Source organism: Anguilla rostrata, chromosome 13, assembly GCF_018555375.3.
Source record: "Anguilla rostrata isolate EN2019 chromosome 13, ASM1855537v3, whole genome shotgun sequence".
Lineage (NCBI taxonomy): Eukaryota > Metazoa > Chordata > Actinopteri > Anguilliformes > Anguillidae > Anguilla > Anguilla rostrata.
Genome location: NC_057945.1, coordinates 37,699,342 through 37,717,442, shown reverse-complemented (window position 1 = coordinate 37,717,442; position 18,101 = coordinate 37,699,342). Strand labels below are relative to the sequence as shown.

The following is an 18,101-nucleotide window of genomic DNA, read 5'->3' as shown; positions in this document are numbered from 1 at the left end:
AGTCCTGGTGGGCTGCAATGTCTGCAGGTATTTGTGCTTTCCTGTAGCACAGTAGAACCTTGAAAACAATGTGTGTGGTCTGTTTAGGTAATCAAGGTCATGGGTCAGATGTCACCACAAAGTGCATCCCCCTACTGAACAAAATGTTCTGTGCTACTGTACTTCCTCGCTCCAGAGTGCGTACTCCTTGGGTGTTCAAACTCGGGAGCTCTGTAGTGCGGAACATGGAAATATGAGGTTTTGGAGACAGCTCATGACTTTAATGAAACACTGGTGCTGAAATACACTGAACACATTTTAGACCCCCATGAACTGTGACTGGCTACCCCTGTTCTTCTTCCCTACAGAGTGGTTCCAATTGACAGTGCTCTCTCCCAATTAAAATGGCTGTTGTTGGAAGATGATTTTCCATTGCCCTCCATGACTGCTCATTGGACCCCCTTTAAAAAAATCTAAGAAACGCCCCTGCTCCAGATCCCCCATTGGGAAAGCATGCTGCTCCATGGGTGATTACAAGCTTCTAAGAGCCAGTTGTTCTAATTAGGAGCTGTGGGAGAACCAGTCATTTTCTCACCTGCTATCTGGATGCCCATTGAATGTTTCACCTGTATGTGTTTCATTCTTGAGGTTCATTACAGATGAGCGGACAGATGGTGTTTATCAGATTTTTTGGCTTGATCTTTTCAATTTAGCATCTTCAATGTAGCGATCTTTTATTCAAAAGTGAGGTTTGCCATTTAAGCTCCTGAAAATGGGAAAAGTATTGCTGTTTTTAAAATTTTGTTAAGCTAATCAGCACACCTAACATTTTCAGTATTATGTTGCAAGTATATTTGGGAGAAGAATTAACCTAACCTTATGGATCACAGAGTGCTAAAACCTCAAAAGGGGATGTGGGGGGTTTAATTTCTTGTGAGTGAGCTGGGTACCAGTAGAACTTCACGTAACACTGTTTTTGCTGAAGCAGTGTATTGTGGGAAGAGACATGTGATCCCTGCTGCCTGACTATTATAATGCGGAGAAGCTTGTTACATAATAGCATTTCTGGCTGACTGCTTGAGGAAACCTGTATGTACGGTTTGCGTGCTGTGTGTGCCTGCAGTATGATATGTTCTGGGTTTTCAGCAGGGGGTCTGCAGACCTCTGGGGGTCCTTGAAGGTGCTGTAGGTTGTCTCTGGCCGGACTTAATATGCAATAAATATATGTGTATGTGTATGTATATATATATATATATATATCCTCCTTAACTTATGATGAATCAGCTTTTTAAATTGTATCATTTGACTACAGTGCCACCTTTTTTGTGAAACTGGTATATGTATTTGCATTTTAATAAACAATGATTGAAATGAGAAATGCCATTAGGAGGCCAAATTGGATGCTGCTACAATACTGGCTTTAATGAGAAAATGTGTGTCTAAATTTCTCTATTGTAATATGGGCTGTCTAAATGAATGCTTACTGACACAATGGCTACCGCAAGTAATAGTTCCATGTATAAGCATTTAACACTTTGAATATTTGTTTACAAAAAACAAATGATTGTTACACATTTATACTGAGTGGAAAAGGCTTTAATTTGAAGAAACATGACATCCCGTACTTCAAGAAAACAACTTTATTAAAATAATGGAAGTATCAGAGGTGATACTAGCTTACAATACGCACACTGAATTCAGCAGAATAAGCATTAACCCCAATATTATAATTGATTGCATTTTCATACCATTTTAAAGCTTTGAATAACTTGTATACCTAGACATGGACAGGAGGTAGTAATGCATCAGTAGCACTTATCAATTAGGCTGTAGTGCCTGGGCTATTCTATAGTGAATCAGCCTGCATGCTGGAGTGGTTACTGACCTCTCACTTCCAGTTGCTCTACCATTAATGCATCTGTGTTTAATAATAAGGATAAAATAAAAGGAGCATTTAGTCAGCAGGTATAAGGACATCAGAATCTGAAAGACAACTGTCAAGGCTCAAGAAAAGGCCAGCAATTTGATTTCTTATTTTAAAAAACTTTCATTTCTATCTGTAATATATTCATTTCAAGCACTTAAATTTGAATATTTCACTCTTTATATAATAAATACATTTTCTTGTAATTGGGTTTTTTCCCATACATACATGTTAGGACCATGAATCGTACAGAAAATACACATTAATCAAATCACTTGTGAACATAAAAATGCTGCAACTGACAAAGTAAAGGAGAAAACTAATTCTTCTGTTAAAGTGTATTCCTCATTTATTCAAATATTTTTATTTTTAAACTAAATACGGGACCACAAAATTGATATATTATAGACAACATCAATATAGAAGGCAATCATTTGCCCTCCCTACCTCCCCAATTTCCACTCTTCACCCTCATTGTGTTGGTGTCGCCCGAGAGGTGTCACTTTGTGCTGCTGGGGACATTTTCAGCTTCCTTGCGTTTGCTGCCACACTGAAAGCGCATGGCCAGCTTCCTGTTGGTGGCAAGGATGATCACAGGACTGATGGCGGAGTAGCAGGAGGAGAGGAAGACGCGTGTGTCGTTGATGGCCGGGTGCACACGAGAGACGAAGAGGGAGTAGAACCACAACATGTTGGCCATTGTGAACAGTGTCACGTACGTGCTCACGAGAAGCAGGACGGAACGCGTCGCTTCCTCCGTCTTCCGGCCGGCCCCCTGCAGGCCCTGAACCTGCTGACGGTGCCGATGCAGGACCAGCATCACGTACACTGCCGCTGCCGCCATCAGGCCGACAAAAGCGAAGTCCCGTACGATGTACACCACACCATTGACTAAGAAGGACATGGGGCCTGGGAAAACCACGATGCAGAACTGCAGGTTGAGGGTGAAATCAGGGATGGTGCTGTTGGCAGGGAAAGCCTCAGTGTAGAGGAGGGCGGTGGGGTAGATGATCATATTGAGCCCGTAGAGGAAGACGATTGCATGGGGGAGGTGGCCGGGAAGCCAGCGTTTCAGCAAGATCCAGCCAGGCGTTGACGGGGCAATGACCACACACTGGTAGGAGCTCAGCAGGGAGGTGATGGTGATGGACATGGCGCGGCTAACGCGGTAGATGAAGATGATTATTTTGCACGCACCGTTGCTGAAGAGCTCTTCAAATCCCAGGGCGGTCAGAGCCTGAGGAATTCCCCGGCACACCGTCACCATCAAGTTGGAAAAGATCAGCTGGCTGAGGATGAACTCGTTGTGCGGCATGTGGCCCTGTGTGAGAAATAAACGGCAGAAGAGTAGCAGGGCTGCCAGGTTTCCTGGGATTCCCACCACACCCAGAACAATGAAGCCGAATGCTTGCAATGCCAGGCGCACCTCCATCTGCCCCCCAGGTCCGTCTGTGGGGAGAGAACAAGGGTGCATTAAGCAGAGTGTGGAGACTGAGATACGTTGGTGCTCCACTTCAGATTCAAGTTAGAGGAAATTTAGCTCAACCTTGCATTATTAGTTGATTGTAAATAGTATACACAGACACAAATATATATATATATGTATAAAACTAAACTTTTTCCTCATATTTGATTTTCCATACTTTTCTTCAAATAAGTATAAAAATATGAATTTGGAAACAGTATTACTGGGAATAAAATAATCATCCTTCATCAGTAACCTAATTATAAACATTATCTTCAGAATTAGAATTACTTGGCATTTAACTTCCATTGACATTTGAAAGTCCTGCTGCAGAATATGTAATATATTTTATTATGAGAAATGTTCATAATAGTTGCTGGTTGCATTAAAATCTGTATTTCAGTTATTTCTATTCCAAATTATGATTCCATTGAAATATAATTATTTATACTTTTAACTGAATCACACTGAAGAGTAATGTAATTCCTTACCTTGTGCTGATAAGCAAACTGATGAATTGCTCTCTGAAGCTGGGACCAGTAAATTTATCAATTTTGAATACTCTTGTTCCCACCCTGCTGGGACCAAATTAAAGCTGGAGTAGGCAACTTTTCAATGGTTGCAAAAAACATCTTGAAAATCATAACACCTGTTGGCCATGCCCACAGAGGAAGAGACACACCCCCCAACCCCCGTGCTTCTCCACGCACCTAGTTGTGAACGCGCATCAACCTTTAGCTAGGATTACAGCATTCAGAGCTTACCAATAACACAGTAAAATATTTTCCATTTAGTCGCTGAGTTTGTTAGCTAATGAAGTGATGGTTCTGCTGATTTCACTAGCTAGTTTAAGTTAACTAGATACATGACGGTTTCTGAAAGCTAAAATCTAAATATTTTTGACATTTATATTGTTGAGCAAGGTTAACCTCTACCCCATGCTAACAGTTACTTGATACACCTAACCCCAATTTGCTATTCTGGTGGATGTTTTACAGTTGGATCTTTCTGACAGCAGATGACTGCAGTAAGGTTCTAGGTAATGTGAACTGTCCAACAGATAATGATAGCTTACCTAGCTAGCCTAGGTCAACCACCTAATTTTACCTATCACACAGATAACATAGCAAACATTTCATACTTCCAAGAACTAGCTGCCGAATGATGTAACGTTGGCTAAATTCTTTGAAAGTAACTTACTTAATTGGCTGGCAAGCAGAAACTCTGGGTTCTGTCCACCTAAAACAATTCAAGCTCCATGTTCGTCTTCAACTCCACCCGCTCGCAAAGCTATCATCTCAACCATCGAATTGTGCTCTGAGGTTAACTCTAGTTTTAGAGCGCTCTATCCAATTTTATTTTCTTCCTTTTGGCATTACATAGCTCTGGAGCAGGTCGTTGTCTGCCATATTTGAAACTATTTCTCATCACATCTGGCTATGTGTACTGTTATGTGAATGCTCCAGGTCAGTAATCACTAAATGAACTGGCCTATCACTGATAGTTTGACATTGTACACCACTTTGCTTTGTAAACATAAATTTGAGCTGAATCCCTGGTTTTAGAATGCAGATTTGAGGGTATAAACACAGCGACTCTTTCTCTGATTGCTACCAATTAAGAATGACTGTTCCCTATTATATTTACAAAAAATGTACTATAAATATGTACTATAGCACCAGCTATAGTTGGTCATCATAAACAGGGCTCTAATTATTTGTGAAGCTACAAAAGGAGATGAGGTGAATATATTATGGTTTAATAAACATAATCACTAGTTAAATCAGTGAGAATGTGAACTCATTCATTATCTATAGCTGAACACTGGATGGGATATTGGCTAAGGCAAATAAACAAACTAATGCCAGCAGTCATACCTCCATGCACTCTGCTCCTGCTGAATGGCTGAAGTTAAGCAGGTGTGGGCTTGGTTAGTACTTGGATGGGAGACCACCAGGGAATACTGAGTTGCTGCTGGAAGTGGTGTTGGTGGGCCAGCAGGGAACAATCTTCCCTCTGGTCAAATAAAGCCAAATGCCCCAGTGCAGTGACAGGGACACTGTGCTGTAGGAGATGCCGTCTTTCGGATGAGATGTTAAACCAAGGTCCTGACTCACTGGTCAGTAAAGGTCCCATGACACTTATCGCTAAGAGTAGGGGTTCCCCGGTGTCCTGGCTAAATCCTAGATCTGGCTCTCATAAAATTGCCACCAAAATCCCCTGATTTAATTGGCTATCTAAATGTTCTCTCCCTCTCCACCTTCGCTAACGTGTGATGAGAGGACAATCAAAACATCTATTTCCGGAAATTAACATAAGTATTGTGATTAAAATATCAGTTTAGGCTTAAATTAACGTATTGTGAACAGCAGTTGTACATATATGGAATATTAATGTGATGTGTTGGCTGTTTTGTGTGGCCTTTTAGCTCGCATTTTCCGAACATTCCATCAAAGATCGGGACTGACAACACCGAAAACCGATAGATTTCACTGAACCTTCGATTGTTTACATTGATGGGGTTCAGAACCAGTGACATCATAATAGCTCTTACTGGTTATTTTACGCACTTATTTATGGCAGTTGGTTCTCTCAGAATTCTGACTGATAGCTAGGACATTATTTTCGCTGGACACTTGATGCATCCCGCCTTATAACTTCATAGTCCCAGCTCATTGGTGAATGGTTTAAATGGAGTGTGCTGTGAAGCTTAGGTAGCAAACAACAAGGCTGAATCCTTCTGACGCAATTTACATAGCAACTTATACGCTCAGATCGCTTAATTTCACTCACTGTGGCCAAGCGGAATCAATAACAATTCTGAAAATATATATCTTTTATAGATTTAATTCAATCTTCTACTGGGACTTTTGCCTTTTATTGAGGGTGTGACAGGAAATTTTGGTGCCACTGACTATAATCAAACGTTTTTCACATTTACCATTTGATTGAGCAAGTACCATTCAAAGTACATTTTTATGGGTTAGTGCTGTCAGATTGTGCTAGCTACTTCACATTAACATTGTACGCCAATCAATAAAGGCTAACAGCACGGTACCACTTAATTATTGTCACTTCTATCACCACTGTAATGAACTAAAAAAGCGACAAACTACCTTTTCTGTGAGAAATGTATTATGGAGCTTGCACGCATACACTGCTGGTGACATTCTAAAGCTCTGTTTTGCCGTCCCTACTCTTACGCCTCCAGAAATAGAGAAACTTCATTGTATACTCCTACTGTGATAGTAATAAGATGTTCCTTATGACAGCGTGTGATCTTATGATTGTTCCTATCATTTCTCTAGATACTGTTCTATGTACTATAGGTCCAAGTGGTAGTCCCTTTATGACACTCATTTACGCAAACCCACCTTCCACAATTCTTTGCCTGGTGGGTTTTTTTTTTTACACAACAAAAAATGTGAGGTAGTAGCAAGTTGATATTTTACAAGCAATAAGTACACCACGCTGAATAATCAATGGCAAAACTTGATAACTCCAATTTATAAGACATGGGGACATTCAATGACTGTTTCCATGGCCTTCTTCTAGAATACTGATAGGCACTAGGAAACTAATTCACCTGCCATACACTGATCATAGCAGACACTGTGGCCCAGTGTCTCCAGGGCTGGACTTTTTCATGTGCACTTCTGGTACTGGCACTTATGGTTTTGATTTTTAAATCAATCACGTTTTCATCATTTTCATTGTCTGGCCAAGAAAATAATTAAATATTGAAACATGAAGTGTTGCAAAGAGTTTTTACATTGATCTAAATCCTCTTTAGAAAATATTTTGCAGATATGTCATATAGATAATTAAACTGCGTTTAAGAATGTATTGTAAGTTAAAAGGCCCCCCAGACTGTAGACGTGTTCAAGGGGGGCATTGGCCCGCTTTTTGAAGTTTGATTGGCTACCACTGTGGTTCCCCCTTTCAGAGCAGTTCTGATCTTAGCCAATGAAAATGGCTGTTGGATGATTTTCTAGTGCCCCACTTGATTGGTGCCTGCCCTCCAATAAAAAAGACCCTGCTCCAGACCCTCCCCACCCCCCCCCCCTTGGGATAGCATGTTGCACCACAGGTAATTACAAGCTTCCAGCAGTCAGATGTTCTAATTATGAGCTGTGGGAGAACCTAGTCATTCTCACCTCTATCTGGATGCCCCCCGAATGTTTCACCGCCTCTCATCCTGTATTTGTTTATCTTGAGGCTCATTACTGATGATGGACATCTTTACTGACTGCTTGATCTTTTCAGTTTAGCATCTCAGTGACTCATCAATGTGAAGATTGCCCAGGGAATTATATGCGTTATGAATACACCAAAGCAATATTGTTGGTTAAATGTCATATCTACTTAAACAGGTAACATGTTCAGTATTTGTAATAAGTACACTTGTGAGAGGAATGAATGTAACCTAATGGAGCACAGAGTGCTAAAACCTGAAAGTGGAATGTGGGGTTTAATTTCTTCTGGTGAGCTGGGTACCAGTGGAACATCACATGACACTGTTTTCCCTGAAGCTGTGCAGGGAGGCATTGGGAACAGACATGTGATTCCGATGCTTGATATTATACTGTAAGAACTTTCCAGCAGCACTGAGGAAGACAGAATTGTTCCATATGACATTTTGACAGGTGGCAGGGTTTCCCCATGAAATAGTTAGTGAACAGTCGAATGCTAGAGCTTTTAATCAATTCACATATTATTCAGTTTAGCGATTGAGTACAAGACTTCTAACATGGATAAGACCATGATCGTATTGCTGCTATCGATGCGTCTTAAGGCACTTACAGAAAGATCTTAGTGCATGGCATTCGACTGATCACTTGTCTGATCACACTCTGTTCATCTGGACATATATTATTTCGATGCACTTAATTTGAAAAACATAGTCAAAGATATTTCATGATAAATTTTGTTGCATAAATACTATTGTATGAGAAGCGTGAAATAGCAAGCAGTATGTTTCACATGAATCAGCATGACTGATCAAATCGTTTTCTGGAGCTAAAACAGCCAAGTAATAGAACAATCATATTGCTTATCATCAATGTCTTCTATGCCTTTTATTGAAATGAAACATGAGGTCCAATTTCACACAATTGCTATGGAGACAATCATCCGCTTCAAAGTATTTCAGGTAACATACATTCCTCTCTCTACTCCCAAGTTCCACTCTTCATTTTCATTGTGCTACTGTCGCCCGAGAGGCATTGGGAATTTTACTGCTTTTGCGTTTGGAGCACATGAAAGTAGTGGCCAGCTTCTGTTGGTGGCAATGATACACAGGACTAATGGCAGAGTACAGGAGGCAAAGAAGACATGTGTCAAGAGACAGCTGGTGCACACGGGTAGACAAATAGTGTAGATCCACAGCACGTTGTCCAAGCTGAACAGTGCCACATACGTACTCACGAGCAGCAGGACGGCCTGGGAAGCCTCCTCCGTCTTCCGGCCGGCCCCCTGCAGGCCCTGAACCTGCCGACGGTGCCGATACAGGACCAGCATCACGTACACTGCTGCTGCCGCCATCAGGCCGACAAAAACAAAGTCTCGAATGATTTGCACCACACCCTTGACCACGTAAGTCATGAGGTCTGGGAACACCACAATGCAGAACTCAAGGTTAAGGGTGAACTCAGAGATGGTCCTGTTGGGACGGAAAGCCTCAGTATAGAGGAGGGTGGTGGAGTAGATGATCATATTGAGCCCGTAGAGGAAGACGATTGCATGGGGGAGGTGGCTGGGTAGCCAGCGTTTCAGCAAGGTCCAGCCAGGCTTCGACGGGGCAATGACCACGCACTGGTAGGAGCTCAGCAGGGAGGTGATGGTGATGGACATGGCACGGCTAACGCGGTAGATGAAAATGAGTATTTTGCACGCACCTTTGTTGAAGAGCTCTGCAAAGCCCAGGGCGGTCAGAGCCTGAGGAATTCCCCGGCACGCCGTCACCATCAAGTTGGAAAAGACCAGCTGGCTGAGGATGAACTCGTTGTGCGGCATGTGGCCCTGTGCGAGAAATAAACGGCAGAAGAGCAGCAGGGCTGCCAGGTTTCCTGGGATTCCCACCACACCCAGAACAATGAAGCCGAATGCTTTCAATGCCAGGCGCACCTCCATCTGCCCCCCAGGTCCGTCTGTGGGGAGAGAACAAGGGTGCACTGAGCAGAGGGTGGCGACTGAGAGAGGCTGGCGCCCCACTTCTGATTCAAGGCCTTAGGTTATCACAAAATAATTAGTGTTGTATATGGAATCGAGAAGTTAGACGAAATTTACAGTCTAATGATTCTGTGTAGAGCTTGTTGTTTTCAGCTCAGCCTTGCATTATTCGTTGATTGTAAATAATTATTGAAAAACTACAAGTATACACACAGAATATATATGTATGTATACAACAATTTTTTTTTCTCATATTTGATTTTCCATACTTTTCTTCAAATAAGTATAAAAGTATGAATTTGGAAACAGTATTACTGGGAATAAAATAATCATCCTTCATCAGTAACCTAATTATAAACATTATCTTCAGAATTAGAATTATTTGGCATTTAACTTCCATTGACATTTGAAAGTCCTGCTGCAGAATATGTAATATATTTTATTATGAGAAATATTCATAATAGTTTCTGGTTGCATTAAAATGTGTATTTCAATTATTTATATTCCAAATTATTCCATTGAAATATAATTATTTATACTTTTAACTGAATCACACTGAAGAGTAATGTAATTCCTTACCTTGTGCTGATAAGCAAACTGATGAATTGCTCTCTGAAGCTGGGACCAGTAAATTTATCAATTTTGAATACTCTTGTTCTCGCCCTGCTGGGACCAAATTAAAGCTTCAGTCGGCAACTTTTTCAATGGTTGCAAAAAACATCTTGAAAATCATAACACCTGTTGGCCCTGCCCACAGAGGAAGAGACACACCCCCCAACCCCCCTGCTTCTCCACGCACCTAGTTGTGAACGCGCATCAATCTTTAGCTAGGACAACCAGGATTACAGCATTCAGAGCTTACCAATAACGCAGTAAAATATTTTCCATTTAGTCGCTGAGTTTGTTAGCTAATGAAGTGATGGTTCTGCTGATTTCACTAGCTAGTTTAAGTTAACCAGATACATGACGGTTTCTGATAGCTAAAATCTGCTAAATATTTTTTACATGTGTAAATTGTTGAGCAAGGTTAATCTCTACCCCATGCTAACAGTTACCCGATACACCTAACCCCAATTTGCTATTCTGGTGGATGTTTTACAGTATGATCTATCTGACAGCAGATGACTTCAGTAAGCTTCTAGCTAATGTGAACTGTCCAACCAATAATGATAGCTTACCTAGCTAGCCTAGGTCAACCACCTAATTTTACCTATCACACAGATAATATAGCAAACATTTCATACTTCCAAGAACTAGCTGCCGAATGATGTAACGTTGGCTAAATTTATTGAAAGTAACTTACTTAATTGGCTGGCAAGCAGAAAGTCCAGGTTCTGTCCACCTAAAACAATGCAAGCTCCATGTTCGTCTTCAACTCCACCCGCTCGCAAAGCTATCTCAACCATCGATTTGTGCTCTGAGGTTAACTCTAGTTTTAGAGAGCGCTCTGTCCAATTTTATTTTCTTCCTTTTGTCATTACATAGCTCTGGAGCAGGTCGTTGTCTGCCATATTTGAAACTATTTCTCATCACATCTGGCTATGTGTACTGTTATGTGAATGCTCCAGGTCAGTAATCACTAAATGAACTGGCCTATCACTGATAGTTTCATATTGTACACCACTTTGCTTTGTAAACATAAATTTGAGCTGAATCCCTGGTTTTAGAATGCAGATTTGAGGGTATAAACACAGCAACTCTTTCTCTGATTGCTACCAATTAAGAATGACTGTTCCCTATTATATTTACAAAAAATGTACTATAAATATGTACTATAGCACCAGCTATAGTTGGTCATCATAAACAGGGCTATATGGAGCTTGCACGCATGGAGCTTGCACGCATACACTGCTGGTGACATTCTAAAGCTCTGTTTTGCCATCCCTACTCTTACGCCTCCAGAAATAGAGAAACTTCATTGTATACTCCTACTGTGATAGTAATAAGATGCTCCTTATGACAGCGCGTGATCTTATGATTGTTCCTATCATTTTTCTAGATACTGTTCTATGTACTATAGGTCCAAGTGGTAGTCCCTTTATGATCCAGGCACTCATTTACGCAAACCCATCTTCCACAATTCTTTGCCTGGTGGGTTTTTTTTTACACAACAAAAAACGTGAGGTAGTAGCAAGTTGATATTTTACAAGCAATAAGTACACCACGCTGCATAATCAATGGCAAAACTTGATAACTCCAATTTATAAGACATGGGGACATTCAATGACTGTTTCCATGGCCTTCTTCTAGAATACTGATAGGCACTAGGACACTAATTCACCTGCCATACACTGATCATAGCAGACACTGTGGCCCAGTGTCTCCAGGGCTGGACTTTTTCATGTGCACTTCTGGTACTGGCACTTATGGTTTTGATTTTTAAATCATTCACGTTTTCATCATTTTCATTGTCTGGCCAAGAAAATAATTAAATATTGAAACATGAAGTGTTGCAAAGAGTTTTTACATTGATCTAAATCCTCTTTAGAAAATATTTTGCAGATATGTCATATAGATAATTAAACTGCGTTTAAGAATGTATTGTAAGTTCAAAGGCCCCCCAGACTGTAGACGTGTTCAAGGGGGGCATTGGCCCGCTTTTTGAAGTTTGATTGGCTACCACTGTGGTTCCCCCTTTCAGAGCAGTTCTGATCTTAGCCAATGAAAATGGCTGTTGGATGATTTTCCAGTGCCCTGCTTGACTGGTCCTTGCCCTCCACTAAAAAAGACCCTGCTCCAGACCCCCCCACCATTGGGAAAGCATGTTGCACCACAGGTAATTACAAGCTTCCAGCAGTCAGATGTTCTAATTATGAGCTGTGGGAGAACCAGTCATTTTCTCACCTGCTATCTGGATGCCCCCCGAATGTTTCACCGGCCTCTCAGTCCTGTATTTGTTTCATTCTTGAGGCTCATTACTGATGAGTGGACATCTTTACTGACTCCTTGATCTTTTCAGTTTAGCATCTTCACTGTACTCATGAATGTGAAAGATTGCCCAGGGAATTTATATGCGTTATGAATACACCAAAGCAATATTGTTGGTTAAATGTCATTAAGCTACTTAATACAGGTAACATGTTCAGTATTTTGTAATACGTACACTTGTGAGAGGAATGAATGTAACCTAATGGAGCACAGAGTGCTAAAACCTGAAAAGGGAATGTGGGGGGTTTAATTTCTTCTGGGTGAGCTGGGTACCAGTGGAACATCACATGACACTGTTTTCCCTGAAGCTGTGCAGGGAGGCATTGTGGGAACAGACATGTGATCTCGGATGCTTGACTATTATACTGTAGAGAACTTTCCAGCAGCACTGAGGAAGACAGAATTGTTCCATATGACATTTTTGACAAGGGTGGCAGGGTTTCCCCCATGAAAATAGTTAGTGAAAGAGGGAGTGCCACAGAGGGTAAGTAGCTGTGGCAAGCTGTGATATTCACTTTGTATAGTCTACTCCTTACATGCGGAAAACATGAAGCCAATTTTCTTAAATAGCACCACCTTGCCATTTTCCCCCTTCCATGAAGAGCCGAGTCTGAGGTTTGAGTCAGCGATTTTTCTCTGATGTTTGTGGAGGTGCTTGTGAATTCAGCTGAGGTAGATTGTGTCTCTAATAATGCCTGGGGGAAACCCTGGGTCAGCTTTTTCATTTGTTTTATCTGACGCCGGTGCCCATTAATTGACTGCTTTGTTTAAAACTGAGATTTTTTACATTACAGGCATTTAGCAGACGCTCTTATCCAGAGCGACTTACACAACTTTTACATAGCATTTTTTACATTGTATCCATTTATACAGCTGGATATATACCGAAGCAATTTCGGTTAAGTACCTTGCTCAAGGGTACAACGGCTGCGTCCTACCCAGGAATCGAACCTGCGACCTTTCGGTTACAAGCCCAGTTCCTTACCCACTGTGCTACACTCCGTCCTACGGAGATTTGTTTTGTCAGTTTAAGAAATAATGATACAAATGAGAACTGGCATGAGGGGACCAAATTGCGTGCTGGTACAAGATTAGTTTTAATTGGAAAATGCTCTCTGCAATTTTTCTAGTGTGATATGGGATGTCTAAATTAATCCTTACTCACTGAATGATTTTCACAAGAGATATTTGTGTGTACATGGGTCGAACACTAAATCTTGCTATACTGTATTGTATACTGCTAAAAGAAAGCCTGTGTCACACATGTATGGACTAAATGGAAAAGGCTTCACTTTGAAGAATCATTAGGCTACTCTCTTGTACTTCGTGAAAATAATGGAATTTTCTGAGGCGATATTAGTTTAAAATATACGCTCTGAACTCAGCTGAGTTAAAATGAACCCCAAGGTTTTTAATTAATTGCACATATATATGAGTTTAAACTTTGAACAAGACTTTAACATGGACAAGGACACAGGATGTAATGATGTATCTGTAACCCTTATCAGTGAGGCTGTAGTGCATGGGCCGTTCGACAGTGAATCAGCTTGTCTGTCCATTTTCATCTGGAATATATTTATTTCATGCACTTAAATTTGAAAATACATTTTCATATAGATTATTTAGTTACATAAATACATGTGTAGAAGCATGAAAAGAACAGAGAATACACATGAATCACATAACTATCAAAAATGTTTTCCAATGTGTAGCTGCAAATGGCCAAGTATAAGAGAAAATCACCACATCCTTCTATTAAAACATATTGCTTATTCATTCAAGTGTTATTATGCCTTTTATTGAAATAAACATGGGTCCACAAAAATACCATAGAACACACAAGTATAGGAGACAATTATTCCCTCTCTCTACCTCCCCAAGTTCCACTCTTCAATATTCTCATTGTGCTACTGTCGCCCGAGAGGCATTGGGAATGTTTTCTGCTTCTTTGCGTTTGGTGCCACACTGAAAGTAAGTGGCCAGCTTCCTGTTGGTGGCAATGATGAGCACAGGACTAATGGCAGAGTAGCAGGAGGCAAAGAAGATGCGTGTGTCAGAGACAGCTGGGTGCACACGGGAGACAAATAGCGTGTAGATCCACAGCACGTTGTCCAAGCTGAACAGTGCCACATACGTAATCACGAGCAGCATGACGGCCTGGGAAGCCTCCTCTGTCTTCCGGCCGGCCCCCTGCAGGCCCTGAACCTGCTGACGATGCCGATACAGGACCAGCATCACGTAGACTGCTGCTGCCACCATCAGGCCGACAAAAGCGAAGTCTCGGATGATGTTCACCACACCACTGACCATGTAAGCCATGAGGCCTGGGAACACCACAATGCAGAACTCAAGGTTAAGGGTGAAATCAGGGATGGTGCGATTGGCAGGGAAAGCCTCAGTATAGAGGATGGCGGCGGGGAGGCTGGGGTAGATTATATTGAGCCCATAAAGGAAGACGATTGCATGAGGGAGGTGGCCAGGAAGCCAGCGTTTCAGCAAGATCCAGCCAGGCATTGACGGGGCAATGACCACACACTGGTAGGAGCTCAGTAGGGAGGTGATGGCGATGGACATGGCGCGGCTAACGCGGTAGATGAAGATGATTATTTTACACGCATCGTTGCTGAAGAGCCCTTCAAATCCCACGGCGGCCAGAGCCTGAGGAATTCCCCGGCACACCGTCACCATCAAGTTGGAAAAGACCAGCTGGCTGAGGATGAACTCGTTGTGCGGCATGTGGCCCTGTGTGAGAAATAAACGGCAGAAGAGCAGCAGGGCTGCCAGATTGCTTGGGATTCCCACCACACCCAGAGCAATGAAGCCAAATGCTTTCAATGCCAGGCGCACCTCCATCTGCCCCCCAGGTCCGTCTGTGGGGACAGTACAAGGGTGCATTAAGCAGAGTGTGGCGACTGAGATAGGCAGGCGCCCCACTTCTGATTCAAGGCCTTAGGTTATCACAAAATAATTACAGTGTTGTATATGGAATCAAGAGAAGTTAGAGGAAATTTACAGTCTAATGATTCTGTGTAGAGCTTGTTGTTTTCAGCTCAGCCTTGCATTATTCGTTGATTGTAAATAGTTATTTAAAAATTACAAGTATACACACTGACAAAAATATATATACGTATGCATGAAACTTTTTTTTAAACATAAATTTTTTTTTCTCATATTTAATTTTCCATACTTTTCTTCAAATAAGTATCAAATTATGAATTTGGAAACGGTATTACTGGGGATGAAATAATCATCCTTCAACAGTAACCTAATTATAAACATTCTCTTCAGAATCAGAATTACTTGGCATTTAACTGCCATTGACATTTGAATGTCCTGCTGCAGAATATGAAATAATACATTTCATTATGAGAAATATTCATAACAGTAACTGGTTGCATAAAAATGTATTCCAGTGATTTCTATTCCTAATTATGATTCAATTGAAATATAATTATTTCTACTTTTCACAGAATCACACTGAAGATTAATGTAATTCCTTACCTTGTGCTGATAAGCAAACTGACTAATTCCTCTCTGAAGCTAGGATCAGTAAATTTATCAATTTTGAATACTCTTGTTCCCACCCTGCTGGGACCAAATTAAAGCTGCTGTAGGCAACTTTCTCAATGGTTGCAAAAAACAACTTGACAATCGTAACACCTGTTGGCCCTGCCCACAGAGGAAGAGACACACCCCCAACTCCCGGTTCTCCACGCACCTAGTCGTGAACGTGTATCAAATTTTGGCTACGACAACCAGGATTACAGCATTATAGACTGGCATTACAGACACTAATGTCAGCCCCAGGAGTCCATGTAAAACAGCGGAATCTTTTTCTTTGTTTCAGAGCTTGCCGATGATAAAATATTTTCCATTTGGTCGCTGAGTTTAGTAGCTAATGAAGTGATGTTATGCTGAATTCACTCGCTAGTTTAAAGTTAACTAGATACCTGATGGTTTCTGGTAGCTAAACTCAGCTAAATATTTTTTACATGTGTAAATTTTTGAGCAAGGTTAACCTCTATCCCATGTTAACAGTTACCCGATACACCTAACCCCAATTTGGTATTCTGGTGGATGTTTTACAGTAGGACCTTTCTGACAGCAGATGACTGCAGTAAGGTTCTAGCTAATGTGAACTGTCCAACAGATTATGATAGCTTACCTAGCTAGCCTAGGTCAACCACCTAATTTAACCTATCACACAGATAACATAGCAAACATTTCATACTTCCAAGAACTAGCTGCCGAATGATGTAACGTTATGATAGCTTCCTAGCTACTTCCTTGGCTAAATTCTTTGAAAGTAACTTACTTAATTGGCTGGCAGGCAGAAAGTCCAGGTTCTGTCCGCCTAAAACAATGCAAGCTCCATGTTCACCTTCAACTCCACCCTCTCGCAAAGCTATCTCAACCATCAAATTGTGCTCTCAATGTTAACTCTAGTTTTAGAGAGAGCTCTATCCAATTTTATTTTCTTTTTTTTGCCAGAACATAGCGCTGAAGCAGGTCGTTACCTGCCATAGTTGAAACTGTTTCTCATCACATCTGTCTATGTGTACTGTTATGTGAATGCTCCTGGTCAATAATCACTAAATGAACTGGCCTATCATTGATAGTTTGACATTGTTAACCACTTTGCTTTGTAAACATAAATTTGAGCTGAATCCCTGATTTTAGAATGCAGATTTGAGGGTATAAACACAGCAACTCTTTCTCTGATTGCTACCAATTAAGAATGACTGTTCCCCCAAGAAAGTAGTTAGTGAAAGAGGAAGTGCCTCAGAGGGTACGTAGCTGTGGCAAGCTGTGATATTCACATGGTATAGTCTACACCAGAGGTTCCCAACCTTTTACAACTTGCGGCCCACATGACCGACCACAAAAGCTTCCGCGGCCTCCCAGTTTACAAGTGCAATTACACATGTAATAATAGACACTGAATATCACGGACAGACCTACACAACGTAATACGGCTTCACGCATTGATAACTGTGATTGGGGGAGCTACGGGGGGGCTGGGCTAATTAATTTTGACGCAACAAACAATAAAAAAAATAAGAAAACTATTGTTACAGAAAAAAAAATACATTTAATGATCCCGGGCTAATAGGGTGCTCCTACATAATTTAAATGCGCATTAACCAGTCGCAATGCAATCACTGCTGTTAATTGAGAATGGACACAGTTAATTCACGAGCCAAATCAAGTGGCCAGTGTCCGAGCCCCCCTGTGGGTTCTCTTTCGCAGCGGGTAACATTAATTCCTCCCCAATTGTATGTGGCTTTCCAGTCTTTGCTGTAAGCTGCGCTACATGGTAAGATGCCTCAAAAGCTTTCGTATTTTTGCTTCCCGTACAAACTGATTCAGTCGTATTTTCTGGCTCTTGTATTCTCTGTGTTTGTTTTCAAAAAACTTGATAGGCTTGGACACATACTCGCTATGCTTGGTCTCCAGATGATGCTGTAATTTATTGGGTTTCAAAGCTTCGTGTGATAAGACTTCTGAGCATACAACAGATAGCGGTAGATGCTCATTTTCAGTTCCTACGCACATGAAGCCTAGGGCTAGGTACTCACTGCCATATTTCTTTCGTTTTGATGTTTCTTCTCAGTGTCAAACACTGGAGTTGTT

General features: G+C 41.3%; 3 protein-coding genes and 1 long non-coding RNA gene across 6 annotated transcripts in view; 1 reads left to right on the top strand and 3 right to left on the bottom strand.

Moving 5' to 3' along the window:
- The window catches only part of LOC135238243 (uncharacterized), a 64,406-nt gene that overhangs the window by 12,453 nt on the left and 33,852 nt on the right, over positions 1-18,101 (top strand). The window lies entirely within an intron of this gene.
- LOC135238250 (olfactory receptor class A-like protein 1) lies at positions 1,640-3,380 on the bottom strand. Its single transcript, XM_064306020.1, has one exon. The coding sequence runs from the start codon at positions 3,375-3,377 to the stop codon at positions 2,403-2,405; it is 975 nt and encodes a 324-aa protein (XP_064162090.1). The 5' UTR covers positions 3,378-3,380; the 3' UTR covers positions 1,640-2,402.
- LOC135238287 (olfactory receptor class A-like protein 1) lies at positions 8,566-9,513 on the bottom strand. Its single transcript, XM_064306063.1, has 2 exons — positions 8,796-9,513; positions 8,566-8,646 (listed from the first exon to the last, which is right to left on the bottom strand). The coding sequence occupies exons 1-2, from the start codon at positions 9,498-9,500 to the stop codon at positions 8,566-8,568; spliced, it is 786 nt and encodes a 261-aa protein (XP_064162133.1). The 5' UTR covers positions 9,501-9,513.
- LOC135238092 (olfactory receptor class A-like protein 1) lies at positions 14,016-15,562 on the bottom strand. The gene has a single exon (XM_064305761.1). The coding sequence runs from the start codon at positions 15,360-15,362 to the stop codon at positions 14,367-14,369; it is 996 nt and encodes a 331-aa protein (XP_064161831.1). The 5' UTR covers positions 15,363-15,562; the 3' UTR covers positions 14,016-14,366.

Coding starts and splice junctions, on each gene's coding strand:
- LOC135238250 (XM_064306020.1), bottom strand. CDS start 3,377: ATGCACCCTTGTTCTCTCCCCACAGACGGACCTGGGGGGCAGATGGAG.
- LOC135238287 (XM_064306063.1), bottom strand. CDS start 9,500: ATGGAGGTGCGCCTGGCATTGAAAGCATTCGGCTTCATTGTTCTGGGT. Junction 8,647..8,795: donor CCCAGGCCGTCCTGCTGCTC/GTGAGTACGTAT, acceptor TGCCACCAACAG/AAGCTGGCCACTACTTTCAT.
- LOC135238092 (XM_064305761.1), bottom strand. CDS start 15,362: ATGCACCCTTGTACTGTCCCCACAGACGGACCTGGGGGGCAGATGGAG.